Source organism: Spinacia oleracea, chromosome 2 (assembly GCF_020520425.1).
Source record: "Spinacia oleracea cultivar Varoflay chromosome 2, BTI_SOV_V1, whole genome shotgun sequence".
Classification (NCBI taxonomy): Eukaryota; Viridiplantae; Streptophyta; class Magnoliopsida; order Caryophyllales; family Amaranthaceae; genus Spinacia; species Spinacia oleracea.
The window spans coordinates 70248805-70265028 of NC_079488.1; the positions used below are offsets into that span (position 1 = coordinate 70248805).

General features: G+C 42.6%; 1 protein-coding gene across 1 annotated transcript; it reads right to left on the reverse strand.

The window, feature by feature from the left end:
• Positions 1 to 9738: 9738 nt before the first annotated feature.
• Positions 9739 to 12483, reverse strand: LOC130467507 (uncharacterized). Its single transcript, XM_056836031.1, has one exon. The coding sequence runs from the start codon at positions 12481 to 12483 to the stop codon at positions 9739 to 9741; it is 2745 nt and encodes a 914-aa protein (XP_056692009.1).
• Between the last annotated feature and the right edge of the window lie 3741 nt (positions 12484 to 16224).

A 16224-nucleotide genomic window follows, 5' to 3' on the forward strand; every position in this document is an offset into this window, starting at 1 on the left:
TCTTGTACATCATGCTTTTCTATTGGTTGAAATGACATATTTATTGTCTTTCATTCTCATTTTTTAGTGGGCTTGATGATGTGTCAACAAATTAATGATGGTATACAAGAGAATCTTGTACACTAGGTGTACATGTAGCCTTTTCCCAATTTTTATCCACTTGTAGATTTTTGATAAGCTGTAATTACTTTAAGTAGTCACATATCTTATCATTTGACATTTACTTAATACTCGCAGTTGTCATACTTTCTAGTTGAGTAAGTGGTTGATTTAGATGAATCTATCACATGATATATGGTCTGACAGTTATCTATATTTATTTTTACTATACATCTGTCTTATTTAAAAGTCATGATGTAATGTTTAGCCGCCCAAAAGTACAAAAGTAAATAAAACTGCGCAAAATAATCAAACCATGTTGAAATTATGTCCAATTCATAAGGCCCTACATGGCTACATGTTATTGAGGGAGAGATGTCCATCTCTTTCAAATCTCTTCAAAATCTTCTGCATTATAACTTTTTGAGCACATAACACTTGATTAGTGTTTAGTTATTAAGCCACGTACATCAAAAATAAAGTTAATATAAAGGCAAGCATCATTAGACGAGGTATAATTAGACTTAAAGATACTTAATTTAATTAGTATGTAAGTTGAAGGAATTTCGTGATGCCCGAGTGCCCGACGGCCCCGACCCAACCCTCTTTGCAAAAAAAAAAAAAAACTACTCCCTCCATCAACTGGTACATATATTAGTGTAGAGACTAGTTATGAACGGAAGCAATATTAATCATCTATCTATTACTATATATTAAAAGAGACATCAGGATTGACACGTGTCAATTCCTGGTGCAATTTTTTCCCGTCAAAACCACTTTTCCAAAAAAAGTGTATTTGTTTGATTTTATTTTTATTCTCTAACTTTTTTTATTAAATATTTAGGTATGAAAACAAAATTTAGTTTATAAATTATGACAATAATAGATACGTAATAATAATTATTCTAAATTGGTAATATTTTAGTCAAATCGCTATATTAATAATGAAAAATATATCACTCAGTATTTTGGTCAAATTACCATATTAGCATTTTAAATATGCATATTATATGAATAAATTTAAACGAGTATATTAAAAATGTTATAACTATGCAGTAGTATGGGAGATATTCAGTTAAATATTTTGTGAAAAAAATAATCAAAATTCGTGCGTGCAAGAAATCTAAACTAGTTAATCATATAATACCATCACTACGAAAATTTGGGCCACCTTTTTTTGTATCAGTTGTGAGCTTCATCTAAAGGTAAGTGTAAACATTATGGGAAAAAAGGTAAAATGGTAAAGAAGTTTGCGAGAAATATAATAAAGTAAATTGAATACTCTATAAAACTTTATATAACACAACTCAAAAAGACTTTATATTCATGCGATGCGTGTGGATACATATTAAAAAAAATTATGTTATCTAGAAAAATTTATTCGCAAATACATCAAAATAACTGCAGGATGTATTTTTATTAGTTTATTACAAAGTTATTTGTTTTATTGAATTTTGTTTAAAAATTTTAATTTAAACTGCTTTATTTGTGACAATATAAAAATGTGACATAATAAAATACTTGAAAAGAAAAGTTATATTATTTGATTAATATGGATTATATTTGGCTGTGAGTAAGTGTTTGATCGTAACTTTCTTTTTTTATTTTTGGATTTTTGGATTTGTGGATTTTTTTCCTGTTGTGATTAAGTCTGATTGACTTACTAATTTTCTATTATGCATTTTTATTTTATTTTACAATTAATGGTTAATATGGTTGGTACATACTACGTAGTATTGAATTTGATTGACATAATTTTCTTTTATGTCTTTTTAGAAAATGCATGAATCAATCAATGTTTTGCATTATACTTTCTTAATTGGTTTTGCATTAAGGTTATGTTATATTCAACTTATTTTGACTTATTTCCGACAAAATAAGTTCAGATAAGTTCAGTGAAATTCAGATAATCAGCAAAAAAAAGTTTTTTTCAGACATTTTCACACATAAATAAGTTTATTTCAGACAAAATAAGTTTTTTTCACATAAAATAAATTCAGATAAGTTCAGTTAAGTTCAGATAAGTTCAGAAAATGTAATTTCAGTGTAAGTCCAATACTACGTAGAAAGGAGCCTAAATAATTGATTTTTAAATTAATTAAATTCAATGTCATAAAACAATCAACTTTTTTAATTAATTCAATTTGAAGATGAAATTATAAAGGGTATTTTAAACTATTTTATAAGGGGACACTAAAAAGCCATTTACGAAAATAACCTGATGAATGGTTAATTATACTCCCTCCGTATTTTTTTAAGAGATAGACTTGTCTTTTCCGGCCGTATTTTTTTAAGAGATACACTTGCCATTTTTGGTAACTTATCAACCCTACCACCTAATTAAATAATATATCTACTACACTTTATGATCCACCATCCAATTAAAAAATAATTTTACAACTACACCCACCCCACCCCCACCTCCACTTGTTCAAAAGGACATGGTCCCCAATGTACTTATTTATTAAAATATCTACCCCAACCCCACTTCTTTTATTCTTCTTAAGACCCGTGCCCAACCAAATGTATCTCTTAAAAAAATACGGAGGGAGTATTCATTTATGATTAATCATGAAAAATGTGGCAATAGTACCTCTAACCAACGAAAGGCGTACACGTCGAAATTTTGAGGCATTTGAATAATTCCAAGACACTTTAAGAATATAACCAATGAAGTGCAATATACAAACTTAAAAAGAGAGGTCGAAGGAAAGGTACTCCATAGAGAGAAATTTGGATGCACTTTATTTAGAATTTCCGACAAAATTGGCAATATTGAAATTGACATCACTGAATTTGTAAGATTTTAATTCTTTGGTGTATGGAAATATGACTAAGATAAAAGGTTCGTACCCTAAAAGTTTATGATGCTTTTGGTAAAGACTTTTTTTTTGCTATTGTCGTTATTCCATGGTGCTCATACAAAAGCTTACACCTTCTTTATCTCAATTAAAATGTTCATATTTTTAATTTTTAATAAAAAAAAACTAGGTTTGTTCCGGGTGTGGAATGAGAACAGCTGACTGTGGGATACTGGATTCCTGTCGAGATTGCCGGTTGATATCTGCACAACAGAATGGATTAACTAGCCTCGGGGGTGGTTCGAGGATCCCCCCTCCAATGCTTAAGTAAGATTACTGAGAGATTAAGAGATGATTAGGGAGTAAGAAAGAAGTGTGTTTAAGTGTTTGTGTACCTCATAGCAATAAATGAGGTGCTCCTTATATAGACCAATCCAAGGGTACGATCTGGTAGGTCCCTTGTGGTTAGATAGCGACCTGTTGATAGTGACCCTTGGTTGGTTGTCTTCATGATAATGCCGGTAGGTTGTCTTGCAAATAATGCCGGTAGAGGATATTTACCTAAGATGACCAGATTACCTGCAGGTTAAGTTTACATACGGGGAGTTCTGCCGGTACCAGGTGGTGCCGGTAGGACACCCCGTACAACTAGCCCCCTCAGAGTAAGCGCATATATGACAATTGTTGCGCTTGCTCTGAGTTTAATGGGAAAAAATAAGTATTATTTTGCTACCTGGCGGTACAACTAGCCCCCTCAGAGTGAAGCGCGGGCGCTGACTGTATTGCGAGTATTTCTGAGAAAAGACCGCGAACAGTTTGTCGACCGCCTTCTCTCTGAATGAAGAAATCCGTTGCTAGGTCCTTTGGAAAAAAGATTTGGACTACTAGCCCCCTTGAAAAAGGTTTTGACGACTATCCCCCTTGAAAAAAGATTTGGACGATAGCCCCCTTGAAAAAGGTTTGGACGACTAGCCCCCTTGAAAAAGGTTTGGACGACTAGCCCCCTTGCAAAAGGTTTGGACGACTAGCCCCCTTGAAAAAGGTTTGGACGGCTAGCCCCCTTGAAAAAAGATTTGGACGATAGCCCCCTTGAAAAAGGTTTGGACGACTAGCCCCCTTGAAAAAAGATTTTGACGACTAGCCCCCTTGAAAAAGGTTTGGACGACTAGCCCCCTTGAAAAAAGATTTTGACGACTAGCCCCCTTGAAAAAGGTTTGGACGACTAGCCCCCTTGAAAAAGGTTTGGACGACTAGCCCCCTTGAAGATGCTGTGGGTGACTAGGCATTATTTTTGAATTTTTGTCGTGCAAGTGGCGGGAGATTGTTACCCACGTTCTCCCACGTGGCCTTCATCTCGAGCGTTATTTGGTGCGCTTAATCTGGGTCGCTGATTCTGAATGTAACTGACCTTTTAACTGCTTGACTTACGGGTCGTGACGTTTTGCATACCCCCCTTTGACCAATAAAAGGCCTTAACCTCTTCGAGATTTTTCATTTCACCCACTTTATTCTTGAACTTCCGACCTTTCTCTCTCTCTTCCCCTGGGTTTTTCGCTGAAATTTGTTGCTGTTTGATTCTCAAGCTTTTGCTGTTGTTGTGGTTTGAATTTTCCAAGGTTTATTAGCCTCCTTTTTCGTTGTTACCGAATTTCGGGTTTTTCTTCCTCTCTTATTTTTGTGCTTGATTTTCTTTCGTTTCTGTGTTTTTTGTAGGTTCTCCCTGTTTTTCTCTTTCGCGTGCTTCATTTGTATTTCAAACTCCAGAAAAAACAGTAGGTACCCACCCCTCTATTTTGCTACTCTTTGCTATACATATATTTTTGTTTTTGCATTTCTGTGGTGTCAAATTTTTTCTTGTTTTTAATTATCCGCCGCCTTAAAAACAAAATGACCAAAAATGTGGGTGGGGACAACCCTTCTTCTCAGCCTTCTGGGTTTACCGGTTGGAGTGTTCCTCAAGAGAGTAATTGTAGTTGGGCCCGGGAGGAGCCGTGCTCTCAATCTAATTTAAGACGGACTGCCATTCGTGAGGTTTATGACGAGGGTTTGAATCAGGCTGAGAGAGAGCGTTGTTATGCCCTACATCATCTGCGGGCTCGAATGATACGGGAAATGAGGTCTCGCGAGCATCCTATTCCGGCTTCTGAGCCTGCTTTAGATGTTTCTCCCCTTTCGGTGCGGTATTATATTCGTGATTACCGGGAATTCTTGAATTCCACCGGCAGTGGCCACGGGCAGTATGGAACTAATACTGGCAACTTCGGTGTTTCTTTTGGTCAGGCTGATAGGATGACTTCCGAACAACCGGCTAGCACTAGTGGCCGCCGCCCTGGTAAAGAGCCTGTTAATGATGATATTGATATGGCTACCGGCGAATACTCCGATGGTGATTCCATCTTTGAGGATTCCGCCGGCAAGGATGTTGATGCTCATGGGGGTGATGATGGTGAAGATGCTGGCGTTTCTGGTAGGGATGACGCAGACATTGGAGACGACGGTATTGGTTCAGATGATGACGATCCGGCCGACGTGATAGTCGCTGAAGTTCTTGCGGATGAGGCTAAAGAACAGCCTTATTTTACCGACGACTCCACGGATGTTCATAGGAAAGAAGAACTCCCTCCCTTAAAAAGTCTTCCTCGTACAACCGCGATTTTGACGTCTTGGCGCGATCTGATCATAAAGAAGAATCATGTGGTTCATGGAGGGACTTTTCTTGGATTGCCGGCTGAGTATAAGCTGGTAGTGCCGGATGAAGGTGCAACTATATTCGACTGTCCTCCCGGCCATATTGCTGTGTATGCGAAGCATTTCGATTTTGGGCTTCGCTTTCCTCTGCACGCCTTTGTTGAGAAAATATTCCGGGCTTGGAACGTCTGCTTGGCCCAAGTTACCCCTACTACCATCAGAACTGTTATCTCATATGTCTGGTTGTGCTTGTTTAAACAATGGCCGCTGACGTTGAATTTGTTCAAGCGGCTGTTATGGTTGAAGAAGGATGGAGAGACGGGGTGTATGTCGGCGTATAGCGCAACGAAGAGAAAGACTGTGCATCCTCCTTTGTCGAGCTGTAAAGATTGGCAGGATCGCTTTTACTTCGTTCAAGTTCCTGACGGCTTTTTGCTCCGACGGACATTTTCTAAACCCCGGCCTCGAATGGAGCAGTATGACCAGCGTGGTTTGGGCCGGCGGGAGAGAAAAGCTTTTGATTATTTGGCATGTGACATTTTAGATGTCGGCCTCAGCAAAAAACAGGCTGTTAATCGAAATTGGCTCCCTAATGCCTATTATATTTTGGGTAATCAGCCCTTGTCCGCTGTCGGCCTTTGCAACACCCACTGCTTTGGTAAACATATTTTCAGCCGAATGGGATGTACTTATTATTGCTATTTATAGCTTTGTGTATTGCATAAGTTTTTTGCCGGTTTTAATTGAGTCGTTGTCTTTGCAGGTACTAAAACATTGGATAGAGAAATTCTCGGATTTGACGAGAATTGGCGACCTGTGTGTACGCAGCCTCCGCCGCCTAGGGGAAAGTACGACACCATATCAACGTATTCCACACGTGCCTCCTCCCGTCGCTCAACTGCTACTGTTGCGAAGAATCGTGTTGCCGGCGGTTCTAAAACAAAATCTTCGTCTGTCTCTATTCCAAAAACTGTGCAACCGCCCACTATGCAATCTAATCCAACCGGCCGTGGTGGGAGGACTCGGAAGAGGTCGTCACTTACTAGTGGGCGTTCTGACCCCACTAAGAAGTCTAAGGCCGCTGGCGGCGATGATGTTTCGGCTGCTGTTGATCAGTACGAAATCCATGCTGGCGATGCTTTCAAAAAGACGGCTGATTCTGCTGTTGCGGTTCACCCGTCTCCGCAGCCGTCCATTGAGATTTTGGACGAGGGAGATCGTGGCGGCGAGAATGAGGCTCCGTTTCAGCACTGTGCCATGTCGGCCGCAGTGACAGGGGGTAATTCTAGTATGCCTCCTGTTAGTCGTAGCGAGAATCGATCTGGTGATTCTCGACTAAATTATCATCTGCCGCTTCGTACCGGCAGTTGGATTGAGGATACCCCCTTTAAGATCCCGGAAGCAATGAAATCATGGTTCGGGTCCTTTGGCGGCGAACCCACCGATCAGTTCTACCCAAACATTGATCTGCTGTGTGGGGAGTCGGTGGCGACGGATTCTGCTAAGGACGGTGGGGATTTGGGCTACCGTGCTTTTCTGGATCTGATTACTCCTGCTGACAGGCCACAGGGTCAGATTGACGCCCCTGCTGCTCAGCATTTCAACGATTTATACAAGGTATTTCTTGCTTAGCTTGCTACAACTTTCTATCCGGCTTTTTTTTTTTTTTTTTTTTTTTTTTGATTACTCATTTGTACAACAATTTTTTTTGTTTCTTAGGCTGTTCAATCCAGCATGGATTTGTACTATGTCTATCGTTGGAACCAGATGCAGCTGACGCAGAATAGCATTGATATTGCCGAGCTGAAGAAGCGGGCTGAGGCGGCTGAATCTGCTTTGAAGATTAATGAGAAGAAGTTGGAGAGTGCTTCTTCGAATTTGGAGGCGGCGAACCGACGGCTGGAAGAGGTTGAGCCGAAGCTGAAGGCTGAAACTGAGAGGGCAGACGGTCTGACTGAGGAGCTGACTGGTCTTAACCAGAGTTTGCCTGTGGTGAAGAAGACTGCCGCCAAGAGAGCTGTTGATAAGCTTCTCCAGTCTGACTGGTTTAATGATATTCTTACTCTGCGCCATAACGGTGGTTGGTGCGCTGCTCATCGGGTCGTTTGCCATGTGAAGAAGCTGGATGAGGATGGGTGGCAAGAATTTGAGGCTGGGTATGAGGAGAAGGAGCTGTACAAGGTTGCTACCGGCTTTGAGCCTCAGGAGCTACCCGAGGCTGTGATTTGTAATGCCAATCAAAGAACCTTGCCCCCCTTGCAGGTTCCAGAAGATGCCTACTGGTCTGGTGATGAGCGTGCCGTTTGACGGTCTTGGCAGTCATCGCCCTCCTCTTCTTGCGGATCCTCTATTTTTCCCAGCCGGCCTCATACATGTTAGGGTTTTTTAGTTTAGCCGGTTGGCTTTTGACTTTTTTCCAGATGCTGTTAGGGCACTTATTGTTGATGTAACATATCTTAGAACATCGTTTTATTGTAGGGGTGTCGGTTTTTAACCGACATCTTTTGTGCCTTGTGATCAGCTAATCACTTCGCAAGATTTTTTGGTGATGGCTGTCGGTTTTTAGTGTTTTTTCTGCTGTAATCATGCATTTATAACAAGTAGTTTTTTGATTGTATGTTTACTTCGTTTTGCGTATGATACTTCCATTTTATTAGCATGAACTCTTATTTGTTGACGGCCTTTCTATATTTTTAACTTGTTGAAATGATACACTTCGAAATGATTGTTATGTTTCGAAATGGAGTGCATCTTAATAATCGTTTATTTTCTCTAACACTTTTAATTACAACAAATTATTATGGATTGCTACGCTTCGCAGTACAAGTGCCCAAACGGCATTTATTTTCTGTACGGCTACTAGTCACACCATACAATTCGTTGAATGCTACGCTTCACAATGGAGTGCGCCTTAACGGCATTTATTTTCTCCAAAGCTACTAATCACAACAACTTTATTATGGACTGCTACGCTTCGCAGTAAAGTGCCCTAACGGCATTTATTTTCTTTACTGTTACTGATCACATCCATACACTTCGTTGAATGCTACGCTTCACAATGGAGTGCCCCTTAACGGCATTTATTTTCTCCAAAGCTACTAATCACAACAACTTTATTATGGACTGCTACGCTTCGCAGTAAAGTGCCCCTTAACGGCATTTATTTTCTTTACTGTTACTGATCACATCCATACACTTCGTTGAATGCTACGCTTCACAATGGAGTGCCCCTTAACGGCATTTATTTTCTCCAAAGCTACTAATCACAACAACTTTATTATGGACTGTTACGCTTCGCAGTAAAGTGCCCAAACGGCATTTATTTTCTTTACTGTTACTGATCACATCCATACACTTCGTTGAATGCTACGCTTCACAATGGAGTGCCCCTTAACGGCATTTATTTTCTCCAAAGCTACTAATCACAACAACTTTATTATGGACTGCTACGCTTCGCAGTAAAGTGCCCAAACGGCATTTATTTTCTTTACTGTTACTGATCACATCCATACACTTCGTTGAATGCTACGCTTCACAATGGAGTGCCCCTTAACGGCATTTATTTTCTCCAAAGCTACTAATCACAACAACTTTATTATGGACTGCTACGCTTCGCAGTAAAGTGCCCAAACGGCATTTATTTTCTTTACTGTTACTGATCACATCCATACACTTCGTTGAATGCTACGCTTCACAATGGAGTGCCCCTTAACGGCATTTATTTTCTCCAAAGCTACTAATCACAACAACTTTATTATGGACTGCTACGCTTCGTAGTAAAGTGCCCAAACGGCATTTATTTTCTTTACTGTTACTGATCACATCCATACACTTCGTTGAATGCTACGCTTCACAATGGAGTGCCCCTTAACGGCATTTATTTTCTCCAAAGCTACTAATCACAACAACTTTATTATGGACTGCTACGCTTCGCAGTAAAGTGCCCAAACGGCATTTATTTTCTTTACTGTTACTGATCACATCCATACATTACCTTTGCGTGTTGATTTATGCAGCGTTTGTTTTTTGCTTTTTTCTTCCTTCATTTATGGACTGGTCGTATTTGAGGACCGCCCTAATTATACATAACAGCAAAATGCAGACTGCTATTGCCATCAGCCTGCTCATACATCATCATTACAGTTTTTTTTCAAACATAGTACTTTCTCAGAGTACTGGCGTTCCAGGAGTTTTTGAGCGTGGTACCATCCATTTGCATTAACCGGTATGATCCAGGAACTATTTCCTCCCATATCTGGTATGGTCCTTCCCAATTGGCTGTCAGCTTTCCTTGAGCATTTCCTTTTCCTGTTGCCGCCGTTCTCCGCAGTACCAGGTCTCCTACTCCTAGAGGCCGATGCCTCACTTTCTTGTTGTATGCTCTGCTCATTCTGCTTTTGTATGCTGCCGAACTTACTTCTGCTTTCATGCGGATTTCTGGCATGAAATCCAACTGATGTCGCAGCAGCTGATCGTTTCTCTCCTCATCGTAATGCTGGATTCGCATGGTTGGCAGAGCCATTTCTGCCGGTATAACAGCCTCAGATCCGAAGCTTAATTTGAACGGACTCTCGCCGGTAGCCTCCTTGATAGCAGTTCTGTTGCACCACAGAATCTCTGGCATAAGATCTGCCCATTTGCTTTTACAGTCTTCTAGCTTCTTTTTCAGTGCAGCCAGGATTTGCTTATTCGCCGCCTCTGCTTGCCCATTGCTCTGTGGGTGACATACTGACGAGTGAGCTAACTTTACTCTGTATAATCCCAGGAAGCACTGTATGGGTGCACAATCAAACTGTGCTCCATGGTAAAAAACTATTGCCTGCGGCAGCCCGAATCTTGTTATTATATTTTTCCATATGAATTTTTTCACCTGGTTTGCCGTTATTTTTGCTACCGGCTCTGCTTCTATCCACTTGGTGAAGTAGTCCACTGCTACTATTAAGAACTTGCGCCCTCCAGCCGCCATTGGGAATGGTCCAACAATATCCATTCCCCATTGTGCGAATGGGATTGGGTTCAGAATGGGCATCAAATCATTGGCCGGCAAGTTTATCACAGCTGAAAACTTTTGACATTTCTCGCACTTTTTTACATAAGCTCGACAATCTTCTAACATTGTTGGCCAGTAATAGCCTTGCCTTTGACAGATGATGGCAAGGGGTTTTCCACCGGCATGGTTCCCACATGTTCCTTCGTGCATCTCTTCGATCAGCCTTGCTGACTCAAATGCTGTTAGGCACCTTAAGAATGGCAGGCTAAATGACTTTTTGTACAACCGTCCCCATAGGATGATGTACCAAACCGAGTCCCTTCTTGTCTTTTTGGCCTCTGCAAAATCTGCTGGTAGCGCTCCAGTCTGTATGTATGTTTGGATATTATCGTACCATTCTGAGGTAGTTGTGATGGCCATGACCCGTATTACCTCCGACTCCGTACTTCGCTTATTCATGACCTCCATCATGACTGTTCTTTTCAAGTCGGCGACATTTGAACTTGCTAACTTTGATAGGGCGTCTGCCAGTGTGTTCTCTGCTCGGGGTACCAGATTAATGCTGAATTTCTCTAGCTGAGCCGACACCGACCTCAACTTCTCCAGGTATTTGACCATCGAAGGTTCTTTGGCCTCATATTCTCCGCTGAATTGACTTGCTACCAGCTGGGAGTCTGTTGTCAGTATTACTCTTTTGGCATCTGCTGCGAGGCACATTTGGATGCCGGCGATTGCTGCCTCGTATTCTGCCTCGTTATTTGACGCGTTGAACGTAAACTTTATAGCATACTCAAAAATGTCTCCTGCTGGCGATTTCATGATTATTCCAGCCCCACTGCCTGTCTGTGCAGCTGAACCATCCACTGACACATCCCATACTTCAGCTTGTACTTCATCTTCTTGGTATGACGCTTCAACTATGAAGTCCGCCAATGCCTGGGCTTTGATTGCAGTTCTTGGCCGGAATTCCAAGTCAAACTCGGACAACTCTATTGCCCATTTTAGCAACCGGCCTGATGTATCTAGCTTGCTGATGGCTTTTTCGAGAGGAAAGTTTGTTAGCACTTCGATTGTATGCGCCTCAAAGTATGGTCTTAACTTTTTAGCCGCGATGAGGACTGCATATGCCATTTTTTCCACCAACGTGTACCTTGTTTCTGGGCCGTTTAGCACATGGCTCACAAAATATACCGGCTGCTGCCCTTTGTTCTCTGCTTCGGCTACCAGTACTGCTGCAACAGTCTTTGGCGACGCCGATATGTATAGTTGTAATTTGCCGCCTTCTTTTTCCCTTGCTATTGTTGGCAGGTTTTTTAAGTGACTTTTTAGAGCTTCAAAGGCCTCTTGTTCTGCCGGCCCCCATTTGAACTTCTTGTTTTGCCTCAGGGTTGTGAAGAAGGGCATTTGCTTATCTGCCGACTTGCTCACAAATCTGTTTAAGGCGGCCATTTTTCCTGTCAGCCGCTGTATGTCTTTTACGCTCTTGGGTTGCGGCAGACTGATGATTGCTTCTACTTTTTCAGGGTTGGCGTCTATGCCACGCTCGCTGACCAAGAAACCCAGGAATTTTCCCGACCTTACTCCGAAGACGCATTTTTTTGGGTTTAATTTCATCCTGTATTTTCTCAAAGTTTCAAAAGTTTCTCGGAGGTCGCTAACATGATCCTCCTCCATCCGGCTTTTTACGATAGAGTCATCTACATAGACCTCCACGTTTCTGCCTTTTTGGTCGGCGAACACCTTGTCAACCAGCCTTTGATATGTTGCCCCTGCATTTTTCAACCCGAACGGCATCGCCTTATAACAGAAAACTCCTGCATCTGTGATAAAGGCCGCCTTCTTCCTGTCTGATTTATGCAGGCTGACCTGATGATATCCTGAGAAAGCATCTAGGAAACTGAGCATTGCGTGACCGCTAGTGGAGTCTACCAGCCTATCAATCCGTGGCAGGGGGTAGAAATCTTTCGGACATGCTCTGTTAAGGTTGGTGAAATCTACGCACATTCTCCATGACCCACTTGACTTTTTACCATTACCACGTTTGCCAACCATTCGGGGTAGTCACATGGCTCAATGAAACCTGCCGCCAGAAGTTTATCCACCTCTTCTTGTATTGCTGTCATTTTTTCCGTGGAGAAATTACGTTTTTTCTGCCGTACAGGCCTAACATTTCTGTCGGCGTTTAATCGGTGAACCATTATCTCTGGATCGATACCAGGCATCTCATCCGCCGAGAATGCGAAGATGTCAGCGTGCTCTCTCAGCAAGCTTATGAGGTTGACCTTCATGTCACTCCCCATTTCCGTACCGATCACGACTGTTCTATCCATGTTTCCAGCCTCCAGCTCGATATTTTCTGTCAGACCATCTGGCATTGGTCTTGGTGCTGATACCGGCCTTTCATCAAAGTGTTCCATGTTTAGGTCGGTTCGACCCCTTTTTGTGCAGCTCTTCCTTTTTGACAGTTGTTCTTGTCTTGCCGGCTTAGTAGTCAAGTGTATCTCTTGCCTTGCCGGCTCGGTAGTCAAGTTCACTTCTGGGACCATTCTTCCCGGTGTTCTCAAAGCAGTCAAGTAACAGGACCTTGCCGCCAACTGACTTCCCCTTATCTTTGTCGGCCTTTCCAGGTTCGACATATATATCATTGTCAAGTGATAGGTGGAGACTACCGCCTGCACGTCATGTATGAATGGGCGACCGATGATCACATTGTAGGCCGCTGGCACTTTAATGATTAGGAAATCCACCATGAGATCTCGCATTTCGGATCCTTCTCCGATTTTCACCGGCAGCCTTATACTACCCTCTGGGTACACTGTAGATCCTGAGAAACCGATTACTGGGTAGTTTACCCTTTGAAGTTCGTCCTCTGGTATGTGCAATTGTTTGAAAGCTTCCCAGAAGATGATGTTTGCTGAGCTGCCGCCGTCTACCAGTACTCTGTTCACATCGGCATTTGCTATATCAATTGTAAGAACTAGTGGGTCATCATGCGGGAAAATGATGCCTCTGCAATCCGATTCCGAGAATGTCATCACTGGTATGCTGGGTGGGTTAGGCCACACTCTTGTGTTATGAAAGTTTACCATGTGCCTGTGTTCCTCCAAGCTTCTACTGGCGCCGCTTATTGTCCCTCCGTGGACTGGGCCGCCAGAAATTACATACACGGGTGGTTTTTTCCCGCCATCCCTCTGTTCTGCTCTGGCACTGGTTTCCGGCTGTTTTTGCTCGATTCTAGGCGGCTGATATGGTTGCTCGATTCTAGGGTATTGTTGTTGATTTTGCTGTTGTGGCCGGTATGAATTGGTAGGGTTTCCTCCCACCGAGTTGTTGTTACCATTTCCCTGCCTTGCCCTATACTGTGAGAAATACCCCTTTCTGACCATATCCTCAATGTTGTCTTTGAGGTCTCTGCAGTCCTCTGTTAGGTGGCCGTGCTCATTATGGAAGTCACAGAATTTCTTGACATTCCTTTCCCTACTCTGCATTGGTGGCGGCCTTCTCCAGCCATCCATCTTGTTGTTTATGTTATAAATTGCCGTCCGCGGTGTGTTCAGCGGAGTGTAGTTATCAAAGAGTCCTCTGGACTCCCTTCTGTCTTGCCGGCTTCTCTGCCCTTGTGGATTGGCATTTCTGTTATTCTGGTTTCTCTGCCCTGCCCCTTGCTGATTATTGCTCTGATGAAAATTGTTTCCTCCTTTTCCCGTCTGTGGGTTATAGCCTGGATTGTACCCGACATTTCCGCCGGTTGCCACTACCACATTCGAGATCTTCATCATTTCATCCCCCCTGATGTACTCGTTGGCCTTGTGCAGGACGTCACCCAGATTGGTGTATGACTTCCGGCTGAGATATTTCTTGAATTCGCACTCTTGCATTCCCCTCATAAGAGCCAGAACAGCAACCTCCTGCTGCAAATTGGGAATAGTGATTGACTCGTTGTTAAAGCGGGTGAGATAATCCCTTAACGGCTCTCTATCTCTTTGAGCGAACGACATCAACTCTCCCGATGATTTCTTTCTCTTCTGTTTGCTCACAAATCGTGACAAAAACGACGCCTGCAGCTGTCGGAAACTGTATATGGAGTGTGCCTCTATGCCTTTATACCAGCTCGCTGCCACTCCTAGGAGTGTGGATGGGAATACTTTGCACCACATGGCATCAGAATCAGTGTACAGCATCATGTGCTGTTCGAATGTGGTGCAGTGATCCTCCGGATCTGTCGTCCCATCGTATCTTCCTGTCGGGATTTTTATCCTTTCCATCCTTTCTTCTAGGATTTCTCGGCACAGGGGAGAATCCTTTGGCTGGATTGTCTGCCGTCTAGCTATCTGTAGAACCGGCGCTCTTCGTTCATATTCCGCGGTGGGGACTTGCTCTGTTTCAGGCCATTCTGTTTCCGCCGGGTCCGAGCGCTTTCTTTTTTCTGGGGTGTTTTCTTGATTCAGGGCGGTTAGGAGATCCCTAACAGGTAACTGGGGAACCGCCGACCTGGTCTTTCTTAGACTGCCGACTGACCCTGGCTGCTGCGAAGCTGGTAGCTCTGACAAAGCGGCCATCACCGCTGACAGTGTTTTCAATTGCTCTCCCGTGAATACTTCCGACAGGGGAGACAGGCGCTCCTGCAGCGTCTGCTCCAGCGGAGTTTTCGGTTGCTCTCTGGCAGGGCTTTCTATTTCTAACTCATCATCATCCTCCACTGTGAATTCCCTTTGTGCCGGTATCGAGGTGTTTTTTGTTATTGGGCTGATAACTGATTGTGCTTGTGACGGATGGACGGGGTTTAGAAGTGAGGGTTGAAACTTGGAGGTTGTCGCCGGTTGTGGGGTTGTTGCTTTTTCTTGACTTTTCTTTGATTTTTTACCGTCTTTTTGTGAGAAATCCATGCTGACTGTTCTACCGTTTCAAGGGATAAGGTCCCCTCCTTCTAGCGCCAATTGTTCCGGGTGTGGAATGAGAACAGCTGACTGTGGGATACTGGATTCCTGTCGAGATTGCCGGTTGATATCTGCACAACAGAATGGATTAACTAGCCTCGGGGGTGGTTCGAGGATCCCCCCTCCGATGCTTAAGTAAGATTACTGAGAGATTAAGAGATGATTAGGGAGTAAGAAAGAAGTGTGTTTAAGTGTTTGTGTACCTCATAGCAATAAATGAGGTGCTCCTTATATAGACCAATCCAAGGGTACGATCTGGTAGGTCCCTTGTGGTTAGATAGCGACCTGTTGATAGTGACCCTTGGTTGGTTGTCTTCATGATAATGCCGGTAGGTTGTCTTGCAAATAATGCCGGTAGAGGATATTTACCTAAGATGACCAGATTACCTGCAGGTTAAGTTTACATACGGGGAGTTCTGCCGGTACCAGGTGGTGCCGGTAGGACACCCCGTACAAGGTTAACCTCTTTAGAGGCTAAATCCAATTTATTATTTCGGAAGATGAAAGAGAGGAAATGATTAAAAGACATGTTAGGAAGAGAGAGAGAGAGAGAGAAGCTATATGATTATATAAACAACATTAATCTAGAATTCTAGACCATTGTAAAGATACATCAGGGTTGAGTTTCCTTGTAAAGTATCATTTATCTAGTCGATCATCTAGTGGATTGCATGGTTCATCCACAATAGTATTAGTTTTAGAAAATAAA